The sequence below is a fragment of the Mesoplodon bidens genome, assembly GCF_964165515.1.
Source record: "Mesoplodon bidens genome assembly, chromosome: 17".
In the NCBI taxonomy this organism is placed as follows: Eukaryota; Metazoa; Chordata; class Mammalia; order Artiodactyla; family Ziphiidae; genus Mesoplodon; species Mesoplodon bidens.
The window spans coordinates 48,669,255-48,686,417 of NC_138174.1; the positions used below are offsets into that span (position 1 = coordinate 48,669,255).

At 37.3% G+C, this 17,163-nt stretch overlaps 1 protein-coding gene across 3 annotated transcripts in view; it reads left to right on the top strand.

Moving 5' to 3' along the window:
* The first annotated feature begins 1,341 nt into the window (after positions 1 to 1,341).
* Positions 1,342 to 17,163, top strand: part of UCHL3 (ubiquitin C-terminal hydrolase L3) — a 44,203-nt gene continuing 28,381 nt past the window's right edge. Inside the window, exons 1-5 of one of the 3 annotated variants that reach the window (XM_081215039.1) lie at positions 1,342 to 1,398; positions 1,514 to 1,525; positions 12,466 to 12,594; positions 15,408 to 15,564; positions 15,913 to 15,998. In XM_081215039.1, coding sequence (XP_081071165.1) covers positions 1,357 to 1,398; positions 1,514 to 1,525; positions 12,466 to 12,594; positions 15,408 to 15,564; positions 15,913 to 15,998 — 426 coding nt within the window. In that variant the 5' untranslated portion in view covers positions 1,342 to 1,356. Of the gene's footprint in view, positions 1,399 to 1,513; positions 1,526 to 2,056; positions 2,179 to 12,465; positions 12,595 to 15,407; positions 15,565 to 15,912; positions 15,999 to 17,163 lie in introns of those variants that run through there. The other 2 variants (XM_081215040.1, XM_081215041.1) reach the window with 2 other exon arrangements.

Below are 17,163 nucleotides of genomic sequence, written 5' to 3' on the forward strand. Positions count from 1 at the left end.
CACTCTACCCCAGGTCAGATCTCTGGAGTCGTCATTGACAGTGAGGGCTCAGCAGTAGGACACACGCTTCAAACAGTATCTCTTTAATCTATGCCTGCCCCTCCTGTCCCTCCGTCACCGCTACTGCCTTAATTAAGTCTCTCATCATTTCACTCTGGCAAATTTCCCACATTATTGAAAATGGGGTTTATGCATATCTGATTATTCCATTCACTCCTCAAATATTTATTGAGCATCTACTATGTATCAGGCACTGGGTTAGGCTTTGGGGAAAACGATGTGAGGAATTCAAAAATGACAGTGCTGCAGGCCTTATGGAATTCACAGCCTGATGGAAAAGAGAGATGAAAATCCTCCTTAAAATCCTTCAGCGGTTCCCCACTGTTTTCAGGATGAAGCCCAGATGTCTTGACTGGTTAGTCCCTGCCTATCTCTCCAAAACTGTCTCTAATCACTGCCCTTCAGTCTTGCAGGCTCTGCAGCCACAGTGCACACTGTCCCTTCTTCCGAGCACCCTCCTCTCTGACTGGCTACCATCGACTTTTTTAAGGGCTCACTCCAGCTGTCCACCTCCTCCAGGAAGCCTTCTGGACAACCCCTTTCCCCGTTAGCTGCCCTTTTGTGTATTTTCACCAACCTCATGCTACCACTATCACACATGTATCACATTTCATTGTGATTCTTCGTTCTTTTGTCCACCTCTTCTACCCTACTGTAAGCTTAGCTTTGTGTACCCAACACTTAGTTACAGCGTCTGATTCATAATAGGTACTTGACATTTTTTCTCAAACGGAACTGTGTAGTATATAGAAATGTTCCCCACTCTGTAACAGCAACAAGTCCAACATATCACTTCTGTACCCTGGCAAAGGAGCTTCTGAGCACGACTGGCATCCTCTGGGTGCGGGGCCTCCTGACTGGCAGCGCCCAGGTCCCTCCCTCGATGAACAGGACTCAGAGGCGCGCCCCCTAGCGTCTCCGGCTGACGCTACAGGCATGGGAGGGCGCCGGAGAGCACGCGGTCCCAGACCCGCGCTTGGCGCATGCGTGGCACGGGAGCAGTCCGGTCGGCTCGGAAGAGTCCAAGCGCGAGGGGAGAGAGCTGAGATTCTTTTCCCTTCTGCAATAGGAAGCTGGCTCCTATTCTTTTCCTCTCCGATTGTATCTTAATTTAAAGTGTAAACCTTGACTTGTGGTTCTGTAGGGAGCGATAAAGGAGCTAGGGTGTTGTTAGACTTTTCTTCGTCTCTCGGCACCCCTCCCGCGGGGAGCAGGGTTGGACGGGTCCAGGTCAGGAGCAAGGGGGCGGAAGCGGCGGCGGCTGTCAGAGCTGGAGAGGGGCTGGGCGGAGTGGTCATGGAGAGTCAACGCTGGCTGCCGCTGGAGGCCAATCCCGAGGTGAGCGCGGCTCGGGTCTTGGCCTGAGACCGCGGGCAGGGGCGGAGGGCACCGGGCTGCCGCCTCTAGTCCCGGGCAGTTGGTCGCTAAATGGTGTTCTCTGTTTCGTTTTCAGGTCACCAACCAGGTGAGTGAGGTGTCTTGTCGCTTGGGACCCTGGCCGCCTACACCCCTGCACTCCCCAGGAGTCTGGGATTTAACTCCGTGAGGGTCCCTCTTGCTCAGCTTCAGACGGGCGTGCTCTGTTTGCGGCCGCTTCCCTTCCACCTGGGTCCTGGAGATGCTCCTAGCTGTCTCTGGTCCCATTCCCCGTCATCAGCGTTTCCTGGTTTTTTTGGGTCAGAGGTTTTGAGGGACGTTCACCCTGTATTCCTGTTCCTCTTCTCTCTTCGTTTTGCCTCCTGCTAGTGCCGAATCCATGATTGTCCCAGCCCTATACCTTCTAGGTGACTAATTTGCCTGCAGTACCTGACTCCAAGCTTTGTAAAGTCTCCCACCCAGTCCTTGTAAACTCATCCGCCACTTGCACCATGAAATCCTCTTCCAGTCATCGTCTCTCGCCCGATCAAGTCACTTCTCTTCTCCGCCACGCCCCCCTTCTCTTCCAGTTTCTTAAAAGTGGAATTTAGTTGCTTTTATACCATAGGAAAGCTCAATTCCCACGTCATCCTTTGCCAGCTACAACCCTTTAAGTTCGTTTGGGTGTTGGAGGTTCGGGATGGGGAAGGAAGAGGTAACATCTCGCAGCCACTCGATCAAAAGGACAATAAGTGCTACCAGGTATAAACTTTTTATTTGCTCAGGTGTGTTTTGTCTTCTCCTGTTTTTCATTCTCAACAGCAAGTTTACTTTTTACTGCCCTCTTAGTTTATCACACTTCTCCCCCCTCCCCCCCCAATAATCTTCCTTCTCATCACCAAGGAATAATGAATGATTCATCCTGGACTTCATTGGTTTTGGGTTTTGAAAGCTTGTAGAAAATTCCTTATATAAAGAAAGCAGATAGAAGTGCTTTATTTTAATGTTGTCAGCAAACTATTTTTTATTCAGGTTTATTACATGCTATTGAAATGATTATTACTGCCTCAATTCTTGTCTCTTTAGTAATCTAGTAATTTAGTAATGAACAAAGTTGGAACACAGCATATATCTTTCATGTTATTATTAAGGTGGCATTTCCTATCAATATTAATTTTATTTCGTTTTACCCTCTTTGACATTTGTTGTTCATTTTTTGCCTAAAACATTTTGACGGATTTGTAAAGAAAAAAATTTTCCTTCTGAAGAAGTCAGTATTTACGACTTCTGATTTAGTGCCCTAGGAAGGAAGCATATTTCTCTCAGACCTAATTCCAGATTTTTTTATAACTTTAGTTAAAAATCAATTTATCATATATCTGGGCTCTGTTCTATTCTATTGATCTATGTGTTTGTTTTGATTACTGTAGTTTTATTACTGTGGTCTTGAAATTAAATAGTATGAATTCTCAAACGTCATTCCTTTTCAAAATTGTTCAGGCTATTTTAGTTTCTTTGCCTATCGATATAAATTTTAGAATCAGCTTGTCAACTTACACAAAAAATTTTGGTATGATTTTGTTGACTAGGTCTATAGATATATTTGGGGGGAAATTAATATCATAACAATATTGAGTCTTGCAATCCATGAAGATGGTACCGCACATCATTTACCTGGGTCTTTGATTTCTTTCAACAGTGGTCTGTCGTTTTAGCATGTCGATCTTGCACATTTTTTTGTTTGTTTATACCTAAGTATTTAATGATTTTTGGTGCTATTGTAAATGATGGTGTTTTAAAATTTCATTTTCTAGTTGTCCATTGCTATGTATAGAAGTATAATTTATTTTTACGTGTTAACTTTGTACTGCTGCTGTGCTAAATTCACTCACTCTAGTGGCTTTTTTTGGTAGATGCTTTGGGATTTTCTATACAGACAGTCATATTCTCTGTGGTTAGACTGTTTTATTTTTCCCTTTTCAATCTGTATGCCTTTTATTTATTTTTCTTGTTGAACTAGTTAGGACCTTTAATACAAAATTGAGTAGGATGGAGAGAGAGAGGACATCTTTGTCTTATTCTGGAACTTAGAGGGAAAACATTTGATTTTTGATCATTAGATATGTTAGGTGTAGGGTTTTGGTAGATGCTTTTTTATCAGGTTAAGGAAGTTCCCTTCTTTTCCGAGTTTGCTGAGAGTTTTTATCATGGATCACTGTTGAATTTTCTTAAATGACTTTCCTGTATCTCTTGAGATGATCATTTAAGGAAGAAATAATACTAATCCTACATAAACATAGAAGAGGGGGGCACTTCTCAACTCATTTTATGGCCGGCATTACCAGACAAGCCGTAATAAGAAAAACTGCAGACTCTCCCTCATGAACACGGATGTAAAAATCCTCTACAAAGTATTTGCAAAGAGAATGCAGCAGTATATAAAAAGGATAGTGTATCCTGACGAAGAGCCGTTTATTCTGTTATTGCAAAACTGGTTCACTATTCTAAAGTCAATCAGTGTAATTAACTGTATCAACAGACTAAAAAATAGAATCATTTTTAGATGATACCATTATTATTTTTAATAAGATGTAAGCTTATATAATTGGAAACCTATATTCTAAACCTACATTCTAATTGGAAACCTTTGTTCCTAAGTAATCTTGGTAGACTACAAAACACATTCACTTATTCACATCAATTAAATAATATTTGGGGGGCACCTTTTGGAATACCAGGTATCTGAGCAGGAGCTGGTTATATTTGGTGATGAAAACATTTATGGTTTTCTGCTTTTCAGTCCATTGGGAAGACAGACAATAAACAAGTAAGCAAACAAATAGTTAGCAATTATTATAAGTGCAGTGGAGAAAATTAATGGTACAGTGATGAAGACCACCAGGGAACACATACTAGGTTGGATGGTCACAGGAGGCCATTCTGTGGTGACATAAACAGAGAAAAGATATTATTAGTATATGATTGTACACTATTTCTGGCATGCTTTGGTGTGGTTAAGTTTGTTTTAAATTTATTTTTTATTTTTTTAATTAAAAAATTTTTTGTGTTAGTTTCTGCTTTATAACAAAGTGAGTCACCTATACATATACATATATCCCCATATCTCTTCCCTCTTGTGTCTCCCTCCCTCCCACCCTCCCTATCCCACCCCGTTTAAATTTATTTTTTAAAGAAGTAATGTACATTTAGTGGGAGAATGGACAGGTATCTAAGAAGTAATCAGTTTTAACCAAAATTTTTGTAGCTGTTTCTTTATTCTCTTTATGTTAGTGGCAGAACTGAGAATCGAAAATGAATGGAAATTTAATTAACTCACTCAGAGTTTGGAAAATTTATAAATTAAGCCACAGATTAATCCCAACAACAATATCCATCCCCAGCTTTTCTTCTTTCCTCAATTGAATGGCATCATAGGCCTTTTAGTTATCTTGATTTCATTCTGTTACCATTTGTTGGTTGCATGTGTCATTATACTCAGGATGAGCAAGCACTGTTTAATGCTCTAACAACGCCTAGTTTGTACAAGAATGACTAACACATGTCTACTATATGAAGATTGTTAGTAACTGTTAGACGTTAACTAGTAATCATGTGTCTCAGCAGATGTGGTAAGTAGTGATTTCTTTTGTTGGTTTATATGCTGTCACTGCCTTCTCAGGATATTTTGTCTTGCTATAGGTAGGACTTAGCTAGAATAAAATCAGTTAAATGATAGAAAAAATTATTTTAAAAATTGAAGCTCCATTTTATTTATATACGCATTTAAGGGGGTAATAGCAGCTTGTAGCTGATGGCAAGTTACAAGTAATTAAGCATCAGGAATTATAACTTTTTTTTAAAAGAACATTTTGTGATGTGGGCAATCATGGAATTTCTTTTTATGACCACACTGGATTTTCATCTTGATTATGTTTTGTGATTTGAGTATTGCACAGCCACATTATGTAATTTTAAATATTGTGTTTTAGAACCACCCATTTCTGATGTGGAAATTCCCTAGAAATATTCCTAATTGTGGATTTTATGGAATAGGCAAAATATTTTCTGGCTGAAGGAAAAGAAATTTACTTTAACATAATTATTGTATTTAGTTGCTTAGTGTTGGAAAAAGATTTAGAAGTCATCTGCTAAATGATTGCCGTGAACATACAAACATTCGTTAGTTGGTGTTTCCCATCTTGGGAAAAACACCCTTGTTACCCTGCCGTCCTCTACTACCTCCTCTCTGTTTCCCTTCTTTGTAAATTTTCACAAAGAATTGTCCATAGACGCTCTTGCTACTTTCTTATCAGCGTTTTTTTCCCTGTATTCACTCCCATCTAGTTTGCTTCTATCCTCACCATTTCACAGTAACTACTTTTCTCAAGTTTGCTAATCATGACTTTGCCAGACCCAGCGTTCACTTTTCTGTCACCATTTTCTTGATCTCTCAGCAACATTTGGTAGAGTAGCCCACTCCATCCGTCTGGAAACATTATCTTTTCTTGGCTGCTGTGATAATTCTGGTTTTCCTCCTGTTTCTTTGACTGCTTCTTAGATTTGCCTTTGCTGGATCATTTCCCTTCCAATTACTAAGCAGTTCCTCAGAACTTTGTCCTACACTGCTAATCTTTTTATATTTTCTATTGTATAGCATTAGTACTGTCAGTTGTCACCTATTCTGTGTGACAGATCCTGTGTTCCTCCAAGTCCTGACTTCTCTACAGAATTGGAAACTACTCTCTTCAGCTACCGCTTTTACGATATCTCTCCATTTGGATGTCTTATAGATATCTCAAATTTAACATGGCTGAAAGAGAAAGCTGGCTTTATATCCTCTCATTTCTCCTGCAAATCCACTTCCCCAGTCTTTTAAGGGTGCCACCATTTATACAGTGTCCAAGTCAATGTCATTAATTCTTCACAACTGTGCTAGTTTGGAGAGGCCATTCTTGTACTGATTTAATTTCTTGGGTTTGAATCTCTGCTCTGAGACCATAGGCAGTTACCTAGCCTCTCTGTACCTCAGTTTCTTAGTTTCTCATGACCCCTCCTAATCCTGTAAAATTGTTGTAAGGATTAAATAAATCGCTACATGTAAATTATGTATAACAATGTACAGAACAAAGCATGCACTCTGTGAAGTTAGCTGTTTTTTTTTTTTGTTTTTTTTTTTGTTTTTTTTTTAATTAATTTATTTATTTTTGGCTGTGTTGGGTCTTCGTCTCTGTGCGAGGGCTTTCTCCAGTTGCAGCGAGCGGGGGCCACTCTTCATCGCGGTGCGCGGGCCTCTCATTGTCGCGGCCTCTCTTGTTGCGGAGCACAGGCTCCAGATGCGCAGGCTCAGTAGTTGTGGCTCACGGGCTTAGTTGCTCCGCGGCATGTGGGATCTTCCCAGACCAGGGCTCAAACCCGTGTCCCCTGCATTGGCAGGCAGATTCTCAACCACTGTGCCACCAGGGAAGCCCCCGAAGTTAGCTGTTTTTAATATTTTTCTTGACCTAACCTCTCAGATCCAATGATCTGCAACTCTGGTAGACTCTTCTTTCAGAATCTATCCCAAATCTGGCTATTCTGTTCATTTCTACCACTGCGTCCCAAGCCACGATCATCCTTTGTTTGGACAACTGCAGTAGCTTCCTAACTAGTTTTTCTGCTTCTCCCTTTACCTCCCTAAAATATATTCTCAATATACAACCAATGAGATTTTATAAAAATGCAAATCACATCTGTGTTTCCCTGCTTAAAACACTCAAAACACAAAACAGCCTTCCATTGCTTGTCCTTAGAATGCACTTCAAGCTGCTTACTATGGCCTGATGGGGAGGTACTGCCTGCCTCCCACTTTTGCTGGGCTGCAGTCTTTGAATGCCAGTCCTGTTCCTGCTTCAGTCTTTGTACTGGCTCATCCTTTGCTTGAATCATTCTGATCTGGGTTGTTTCATCACGGCTGGTTCTTGTCATTTGTGTCTTAACTTAAAGTCCTCTCCTCAGTGAGTCTTTCCTGATTATGCAGGTAATGTTCCTTCCTTTTCCCACCACCGGCCCTGAATCTACACTGACATCATGTCTTGTTTTCTTTTTTTCATAATACTTAACCATCTTGTGAAGTTATCTTGTTTATGTGTTTACTTGTTTATTGTGTGTATCATACCACTAGAATGTAAGTTCTGTGAGAACAAGGGCAAGTCTGAAGTACTAAGAATGGTGCCTGGCCCATAGGGGGCTCTCAACAAATAGTTATTGAATGGAAGAATGAATAAATTTTATATAGTTCCTTTCATGCTCCAGAAAATCTTTCTTAAAATTATCTTTAATGTGGTCATGAATCTTTTGCTTGAATATTTCAGTGAGCAGTATTCTATCTCATAAAGTGATTTAGTTTTTTATTATCATGAGAATAATGTATAATTAGAAGAATTATATTTCTTTATATTGAAACAAAATCTGCTTTCCTGTAACTTCCTCCAGCTGTCTGTCCTCATCCCATTGAAACCATACCGAGTAAATCTAATTGCTTCTTCATGATATTGCTAGAAATACTGGGGGAAAAGGATTATAATAATTTAAGTTTTCTTCGAACATGCCCAGATTCTCCAGCTGTGATGTCTTCCAAAACCTTATCATTCCTGGTGACCTTTCTTTGAGCTTGATTCTGTTTGTTGTCATCCTTCATAAAATAGGCCTGCCAGAGCTGATATCATATTCCACTCTGAATAATCTGTGTTGAAATAGTGTGTTACTAAATTATCCTGAGCAATACAATTTTTAAAGCAGATCAGCATTGCATCACTTACGCTGACCATTGTGTGGTCCATGTTGAGCCTGCAGTAAAGTAAACTCCTTTTTTCTTGGTCCCTACATAAAATGTGTTTAGTATTTCCCCATTCTGTACTTAAGTAATTTCATTTTTGTTTGTTTACTAAATAGCTATTAAAATTCATTTGGCTGGTTTCCAGACTTCAAAAACCATTGTTTTCTCATTTAACTACTAGTTATTTTCCTAGTTCTGCATCTAGCAGTTACTACTAGTATACTTTTACTAGTAGTGATATCAAGCAATTACTAGATAAGTATAATTTCTGTCATAACCCAAATCATTAGTAAATTAGTAACAAGGCAGAATCTATTGCTGTCCTGAGCTGGCCATTAAAGACCGGAGCAAGTGACTTAAGAACAAACTTGAAAGGAAGGTAGATTTAATTTTTCTTTCTTGTTTATATATTTATGTAATCAGAGTTTTTGTTATTTGACTATCACCTAAAGAATGAGGAGGAATTCATTAAAAATGAGGGGGAGGGCTTCCCTGGTGGCGCAGTGGTTGAGAGTCTGCCGGCTAATGCAGGGGACACGGGTTCGAACCCTGGTCTGGGAAGATCCCACATGCCGCGGAGCAACTGGGCCCGTGAGCCACAACTACTGAGCCTGCGCGTCTGGAGCCTGTGCTCCGCAACAAGAGAGGCTGCGATAGTGAGAGGCCCGCGCGCTGCGATGAAGAGTGGCCCCCGCTTGCCACAACTGGAGAAAGCCCTCGCACAGAAAGGAAGACCCAACACAGCCAAAAATAAACTAATTAATTAAAAAAAAATGAGGGGGAGAGGCTAACAGTTTTTCAGATAGAAGTCCAGTTTGTGTGCAAAAGCAAAGTAAGAGATGGTTATCGACCCTTTGAGAACTTGAAGAGTTCATTGTGGCTAAAATTAGAGAACAAAGTACAAAAAGATACTTTAAGCAGTGAGAGACAAGTAAATAAGCGCCAGAACATCCAGAGCTTTGCATGTGGGTTCTGGCAGCATGACCTTGAAAAGTCACAGAACTTCCCAGGCTCAGTTTTCTCATTGCTGAAAGGATGTAATAATAAAACCTCCTTTGCAGTAAAGGTGAAGTGCATTAAAGTTCCTAGCGTAGTTTCTGATACAAGATACCATTTTAAAATATTTACAAATAAATTAAAATATTCTGTATCTGGTGGAAATTTTCTCTTTGGACCATTGAAAAGGATAAGTTAACCAAGGATCTTTTTTGGGCACGTATTCTAATTTACTAATTGTTTTTCTTGATAGGCCAAACATTGTGGCATTATAAAAATTTAGTGAGCTAGTCAGTCAGAATTTTTTGTTATTTTATTACCCAATGTTTAAAAAAGCCTGAAGACATATTAAAGGTTATAAATCCCTTTATTATATTTGATGCAAACAGGATGCTTCTAATTGTGTAGAGATGGCTTTGCAAGTGCCTATACTATATAGAATACTTTGTGAGTAAGCTGGAGAGATTTTTTGGGAATAGTTTTAAAACTGGCATTATCAGCTTTGGCTGACATGGAACAAGTTTACAACTTCAAGGTAATTTGCCAATTTTCTCCAGACTGTTTTTTCACTAAAATGTTTAACTGTTACTTTCAGTTTGCAGCACAGATGTAAAAATTATTCTGTTACATGTACCTCTTGTTTTATAACTTTATAGCAATATGACTATTGGGGATACATAATATTAACAAATAAATTTAGATTCTTTTATCAGGGTTTATGATACTTTTCCTTGACAGTATGCCTTTTAGAGCCGTCAGTCCTGTGCAGATAGTATTTGGAGTATTTGGAGCTGATAAATGCCTGGTTTTAGATTAGAAGCCAAATGTATCTTTCCTACCTCTTTAACTTGGCACAAATAAAAAGTATATATAAAATATTCATTATAAACATAGCTTAACAGACATGTGTAGACATACAGATGGCTAGATTATCTATTAAGATATACAATCTTTAACAAATTCAACAAATTTCTTGCAAGTTCAGCAAATAGAACTTGAGTGTCTATGGTTTGGCCAGTACAGTGCTAGGCAGTGGGATTAAAAAGATGAATAAGACACAGTTCCTTCCTTTGGCTTTGCAGTCAATTTTAGTCCTTTTTTAGTTTCTAGATAGAATTGAATATTGAGGAGGGCATAGACTAAGAATTTCAGAGAAAGTGGAGAAGGGAGAGGGAAGTAGTTTGGAATACTTCATTGAACTTTATTAAAGTCTGGAATCATTCATAGGAATCAGATGAAGAATAGGTATTCACTAGAGAAGTCCATTGATTTCTGTGGCCCCAGACTGTTGCAGAGCATGTGACTTGATGAACCTATGGATGTTGAGCACATTCTGCCAAGAGAAGTTTTTTAATTCAGAGTATTTCTTTTTTTTTTTTTTTTTTTTTTTTTTTTGCGGTATGCGGGCCTCTCACTGTTGTGGCCTCTCCCGCTGCGGAGCACAGGCTCCGGATGCGCAGGCCCAGCGGCCATGGCTCACGGGCCCAGCCGCTCCGCGGCATATAGGATCCTCCCAGACCGGGGCACGAACCCGTATCCCCTGCATCGGCAGGCGGACTCTCAACCACTGCGCCACCAGGGAGGCCCCAGAGTATTTCTTATTAAATGTGTCTAAGACCTTATTTTTGACCAACCGTACTATCAGTAAGTAGCGTTTTTTTCTACAGGCAGAGAATTGGAGGGATGTGGAGACTGGTCCTTTAATCAGGAAGGTCTTATCTTGTAGAACCTGACTGTGAGATGAATAACACTGTTTATGTAATAGGGCAGGACTTCCATTGGTTTTGCAAGATCTCATTTGATGAGTTAAGTATGTGTGATCGTTCTTCAGGGAGAAATACCCAAGGCACCTTTTTATTTTTAAATCTCAGATAATGTTAGACCAGCAGATACTATAATGTATTCTCGAAGTAAGGTATAATGATTCATTTTTAATATGTTTTCTGTTTCCGCTGCTCCTTTATTTCTATCATGTAAAATTTATTTTGTGATGGTGAACTTTTTTTTTTTTTTTTTTTTTTTTTTTCGGTACGCGGGCCTCTCACTGTTGTGGCCTCTCCCGTTGCGGAGCACAGGCTCCGGACACGCAGGCCCAGCAGCCATGGCTCACGGGCCCAGCCGCTCCGCGGCATGTGGGATCTTCCCGGACCGGGGCACAAACCCGTGTCGTCTGCATCGGCAGGCAGACTCTCAACCACTGCACCACCAGGGAAGCCCTGTGATGGTGAACTTTTTAAAACCATCAATTTCCTTCAATACAGGCATTTATTGAGTTTATTGTGAAATTGACATCATTCTTATTATTATGTTCTTTTTTCCTTTTCTCTCTGCAATAGATTAGGGTCTGATATTTTATTTCCCTATGAATTCTTAAGAGTTTGAAAAAACCACTGCTCTTTTGTTACAGTGTTTTTTTTGCTGGATGTAGGGGAGACAGTGAAGCTGAGTAGGTTTCATTGTGTACTGAAAGTCAGGAAGCCAGCAGGTTACTTTATTTTTTATATAATTATTTTTTAAAAAATATATTTATTTATTTGTTATTTATTTATTTATTTTGGCTGCACCTGGACTTAGCTGCGGCATGTGGACTCTTAGTTGCGGCATGCGTGCAGGATCTAGTTCCCTGATCAGGGATTGAACCGGGCCCCCTGCATTGGGAGCACGGAGTCTTTCCCCCTGGACCACCAGGGAAGTCCCAGGTTACTTTTTATATCAAGCATTTCCTGGTGTTCACACAAGTTGCTTGGACTTTTTTGGCCTTATACACTCTTTGTTCATTGATAAAACTTGTGATATCGACCTATCATCTATCTTTAAACCTCAGTCATCATTTTTGATAATTAGGATAAACTATGCTGGTTTACTACCAAAATAATTCTTTATGTACTAGAACTTAGATGCATTTCCATAAAAATCCAATGTTGGGAATGAGTTTAAGATACCAACCAAGCTACTTGTATATGTTCGGTGAAGTCCTGACTTATTATGTTCAATCCCAAAGTAATGGATTTTGAAAAAAGGAGCTTTGCTTAATATGTTGTAAATTTTACATGTTTGTTAACTGATATAAGTAAATTGCTCTCTCTTCCACCCTTATTCATGGAAACCCTGCTTTACTTCATTCTTATTGAACATCAGGAATCTTTGTACCTTCCATTCCCTTTTATGTATCAGATATACAGTACATACACATTATTTCCCTGTTAACACTAAACTGGTTTTTTTCCCCTTTTTACCAGTTTCTCAAACAATTAGGTCTACATCCTAACTGGCAGTTTGTTGATGTATATGGAATGGATCCTGAACTCCTTAGCATGGTACCAAGACCAGTGTGTGCAGTGTTGCTTCTCTTCCCTATTACAGAAAAGGTAATTGTTAAGTGAGATATAGTTTCCAGTAAATGCAGAATTCTCTTTCAATGTTGAATTAAACCTATACTGTTGAATTAAACCTATGAATTAAGAACAGATGACTCCCTTCTTGCATAAAACGAGGAAATCTAGACAGTGGGGACAGCCTAAAAATCTAGTTTTGTTAAAGAGATTTATTTAAATTTTGATTTGTAGATTGACAGAGAAGCCCTGAGTCTTTTAAACTCTGGTAGTTTTCTTTTTTTTTTTAATAAAATATGGTTAGTTTGCCTCAACTGTTTTGATGTGACATTTAATCACAATTTGATGTGTATACTTTAGAACTGTTAAGTACTAGGATAATCTTAGATCTGTCTTAGAAAATATATGAATAAAGAATATTCAAAATTTTAATATATAAAATATGTAAATGTTTTCAATATATACATAAAGAAATCTTTGTTTTAAGGAGGTAGATGTAACTAATGCCATGGGTTACATTATTTTCAGAATAAACTTGATTTGGGTGCGAATCGTTAAGCTTAAATACAATTTAATTGGCAGATTTAGGATATGTTGGGGCTTATAAATAGCTATTCTTAGCTCTCTGTATCTAAATTCAAATCTCCATATTTCAGGCCTTCTAGAATGATATCTCATAGCTATATGTATTATGAAGCCATTTTAAAACAGTTTTGAGTCTATATCTTTCTGATTTTTATTTTTAAACTTAGAAATAATAGGATGAACTCAGCATTGTAAAAAATGAAGTAAATGGGAAGATGTGAGGAATAAGTATTTATACTTACTTATATAAGTAGAAAATATAGTGGCATCTGCCACTTTTTGATATCTCTTACAGTTTGGTCGGTCCCTATTTCAGCTCATAAGTGACATAATAAAAATCACTCAAAGGATATCTAGTGGATGGTTTAGGAGATACAAAGTGTTTCAATCTTCTAAGTTCTAATTTAGAAACTGATTATGTAGTTGTGAATGGCTTCAGCATACTAATAGCAAAGGAATTGCTATGGATACCTCATTATCTTTTAAATAAAGTCAGTTACAGTGTTTTAAATGTGCTTTATGCTATTAATTTATTTCTCTCTGATATTTTTGTTGTCTTTAATTATGGCAGACCACAGTGAAAACACATAGTCACCTTCCTTTTTCCTATACTTGCTCTGAATCATTTTAGGATTTTTTTTCTAAACCTTAAATCTTGAGAAGTTATCAAACTTTTTGATAAGTTTTTGATAACTTCAGACTCTTTTGCTTTGTCACCAAGGAACCTTGATGTTAAGCAACAGCAATAACAAGCTAATCTCTAGGACTGTACAAAACATTTCAGCCCAAGACCTTACTATATTGAACTTTTCAGTTTTTATCCATTGAACTTACATGAATGAATTAATGGTTCAGAATTTATTCTGAAAATATTTACAAATTTGATTTTGGGTATATGTATATGTATAACTGGTTCACTTTGCTGTACAGCAGAAACTAACACAACATTGTAAATCAACTATACTCTAATAAAAAATAGTAAAAAATTAAAAAAATAAAAATTTGATTCAGGAGCACATGCATAAAAATTATTTTTTCAGGCCCAGGTACGTTTGTTGTTAAAAGCAGTTCCTTAATTATGGGTTTTAAATAGACATCATTTGTTTCTTTTATCACAAGGGTCAGCAGACTTTTTCTGTGAAGTGTCAGCTAGTAAATATTTTCAACTTTGCAGGCCTGATAGTCTCTATTATAACTATTCAACTTTGCCTTTTAGTATGAAAACAGCCATAAACAATACAAAAATAAAACTTTACTTACAAAACCAGGCAGTGGGCCAGGTGCCTGTAGCCTGTGGGCTGTAGTAGGGCTCCCTACTCTGTTGGAATCTAAAAATTATAGGAAAACAATAAACAAAACAATAAAATCATCTTCCTACTCTCTTCCATCTCCTCACTTTTTAAAAAAAATTTATTTAATTAAATAATTTATTTATTTTGGCCGCATCGGCTCTTGGTTGTGGCATGCGGGATCTAGTTCCTTGACCAGGGATCGAACCTGGGCCCCCTGTGTTGGGAGCATGGAGTCTTACCCACTGGACCACCAGGGAAGTCCCCATCCTCACTCAATTTTTTAAAAATTTATTTTATTCAGGTATAGTTGATTTACAATGTTGTGTTAATTTCTCTCCCCACCCATTTTTTAACCTCATTATTTTTAACACTTTTTACAGTTGGAAAAATGAGGCACAGAGACATTAAGTAACTTGTTGGAGTTGCACAGCTAATAATGGCAGAGCCAGGTTGTGGGTTAAGGCAATCAGATGTAGAGCCCACACTTTTGACGTTATTGTACCATATTGTTTTTACAATCAGTTGTTATAGATAATGGTGAATGTTATGAATACCATATGCTTATAAATATAATGTGAATTTTGTTAATATAATAGGATGTAACACTATAGAAATGTGAAAAATAGAAAGTAAAAATCCTCTAGTAATCTCTTATCCCAGATCTCTTATCTGTTAAGTTTTTCTATGTCCTTTAACACTTTTCAATGCATATATAAAGTAAATATTTTTAAAACATAAATGAGAATCATATTAATATATACTGGCCTGTAACCACTCTGTAATCATGGACAGATTTCTAAGTCAGAATATGTAAATCTATTTTATTCTTTTTAAAATGTTTTATAGTATTGCATTCACATATGCCATGTTAACCAAATCCCCATTGATGTATATTTAGAGTTTTTCCAGATTTATATTTGTCCTTTTTAATGTATTATTTTCACATGTAGACTATTGATTTTTTTTTGATAGTATGAAATATTCAGAACAGAAGAAGAGGAAAAAATAAAATCTCAGGGACAAGATGTTACATCATCAGTATATTTCATGAAGCAAACCATCAGCAATGCCTGTGGAACAATTGGACTAATCCATGCTATTGCCAACAATAAAGACAAGATGCACTTTGGTAAATAATTTTTCATTACTGCTATCTTCCCCCTCCTTAAGTTATAAGTTAACTTATTGATCAGTAGGTGGTGTTCTAGTTCTTTCTTTCAAGGTATCAAATAAAGCTTTTCCCCCCTTCTTTCTTTTATAATGGGAATGTATATACCAGTAGGGGAAATATTAATCCTCCCCAGGTTTAACAAACAAATAACTTAAGCCCTATCATTTATCCCACTATTCTTATATTCCTAACTTAACAGTGAAAGGGTTTTACCTGAGAAATAGTTAGCATGCTTCTAGTATTTTCATATCTCAGTCTCTTTGAGATAGCAAGCCTTTTCAATTTTATCATCTTTAATATTCTCAGAATCTGGATCAACCTTGAAAAAATTCCTGGAGGAGTCTGCATCAATGAGCCCTGAAGAACGAGCCAGATACCTGGAGAACTATGACGTCGGTACCTTTTTCTGTTTTGATCTCATGTGTGGGCAAAATTCTCTGGGATTGTAGATTCTTTTTGGGGGTTTGTCTTGAAACTGTATATTATGCAATTATGGATTTTTGTTGTATCCATTAAAACAGGCCTTTTGTACTTTTGTAACATTATCTGAAATATCCATAAATGTTGATAAATTGCCACTTCTTTTCTACGTCCAGAGCTGAATGAGAGAAAAAAGGCAATTTGATTTAACAATTTATAAAATATCTTATGATTGACTGTTCCTTACCATTCCCTCCCTATAATAAATATATGCTTGGCAATACCCTGTGTGTCTTTCACTGGGAATTTGGAACAAGCCTGAAGACCAATGGAAAAAACAAAGGTTTAAAGGTAGATGTTAGAATATTCTCTGGCTATTTTATCAGTGTAATATTTTTGCATGTGTGAGGACACAGGCCACATAGTCTAAGATGTTTTAAATGATTGTACCTTTTCATGGAATTTAGATTGGTATTTACATTTTATTCTGTTTGAAATCTATTTTTCTTTTGAAGGCTTTTTACCTTTTAATGACATTATTAAGTAGATTGTAAGTTCTTCGAAATTAGAAACAGTATAGTGTACAAATTATTTGGCTAGAACAATGTGTTAGGCAGAGTTTGTGCCCAATAAATCCATTGACTTGATTATGTTGTTTTAGCATTCTAATATACTTTGATTATTTTAAGTTGTATTTTCTTTAAAAAGCCTGCTGATCTCATAAAACATCTTTATTTTACATAAAAATAAAATGAACAATATAAAAGTCACCAGTAATCCCACCAATGAGAGGTAGCCACCATTTATATTTTTAATAGGCAGTATATAATTGTATACACAATTTTTTAAAACAAAAATTTGATCACACGGTAATATTGTTTTATAACTTGCTTTTTTCATGTAACTTATCACAAACATATTACATACCAGTAAGTATATATCTGACATCATCATTTAATGGCTGCCTAGCTTTCCATAGTGTAGTATTTTATTTAACCAATAAATTATTGTCAGAAATTTAATATTTTTCCCTTTTTTTCACCATTTGAAAAAATACTACAAGGTATATCATTGTAGCTAAGTCTTTGCAAATATCATTAGTTATATATAATTATGTACAGTTATATGTAAATATAT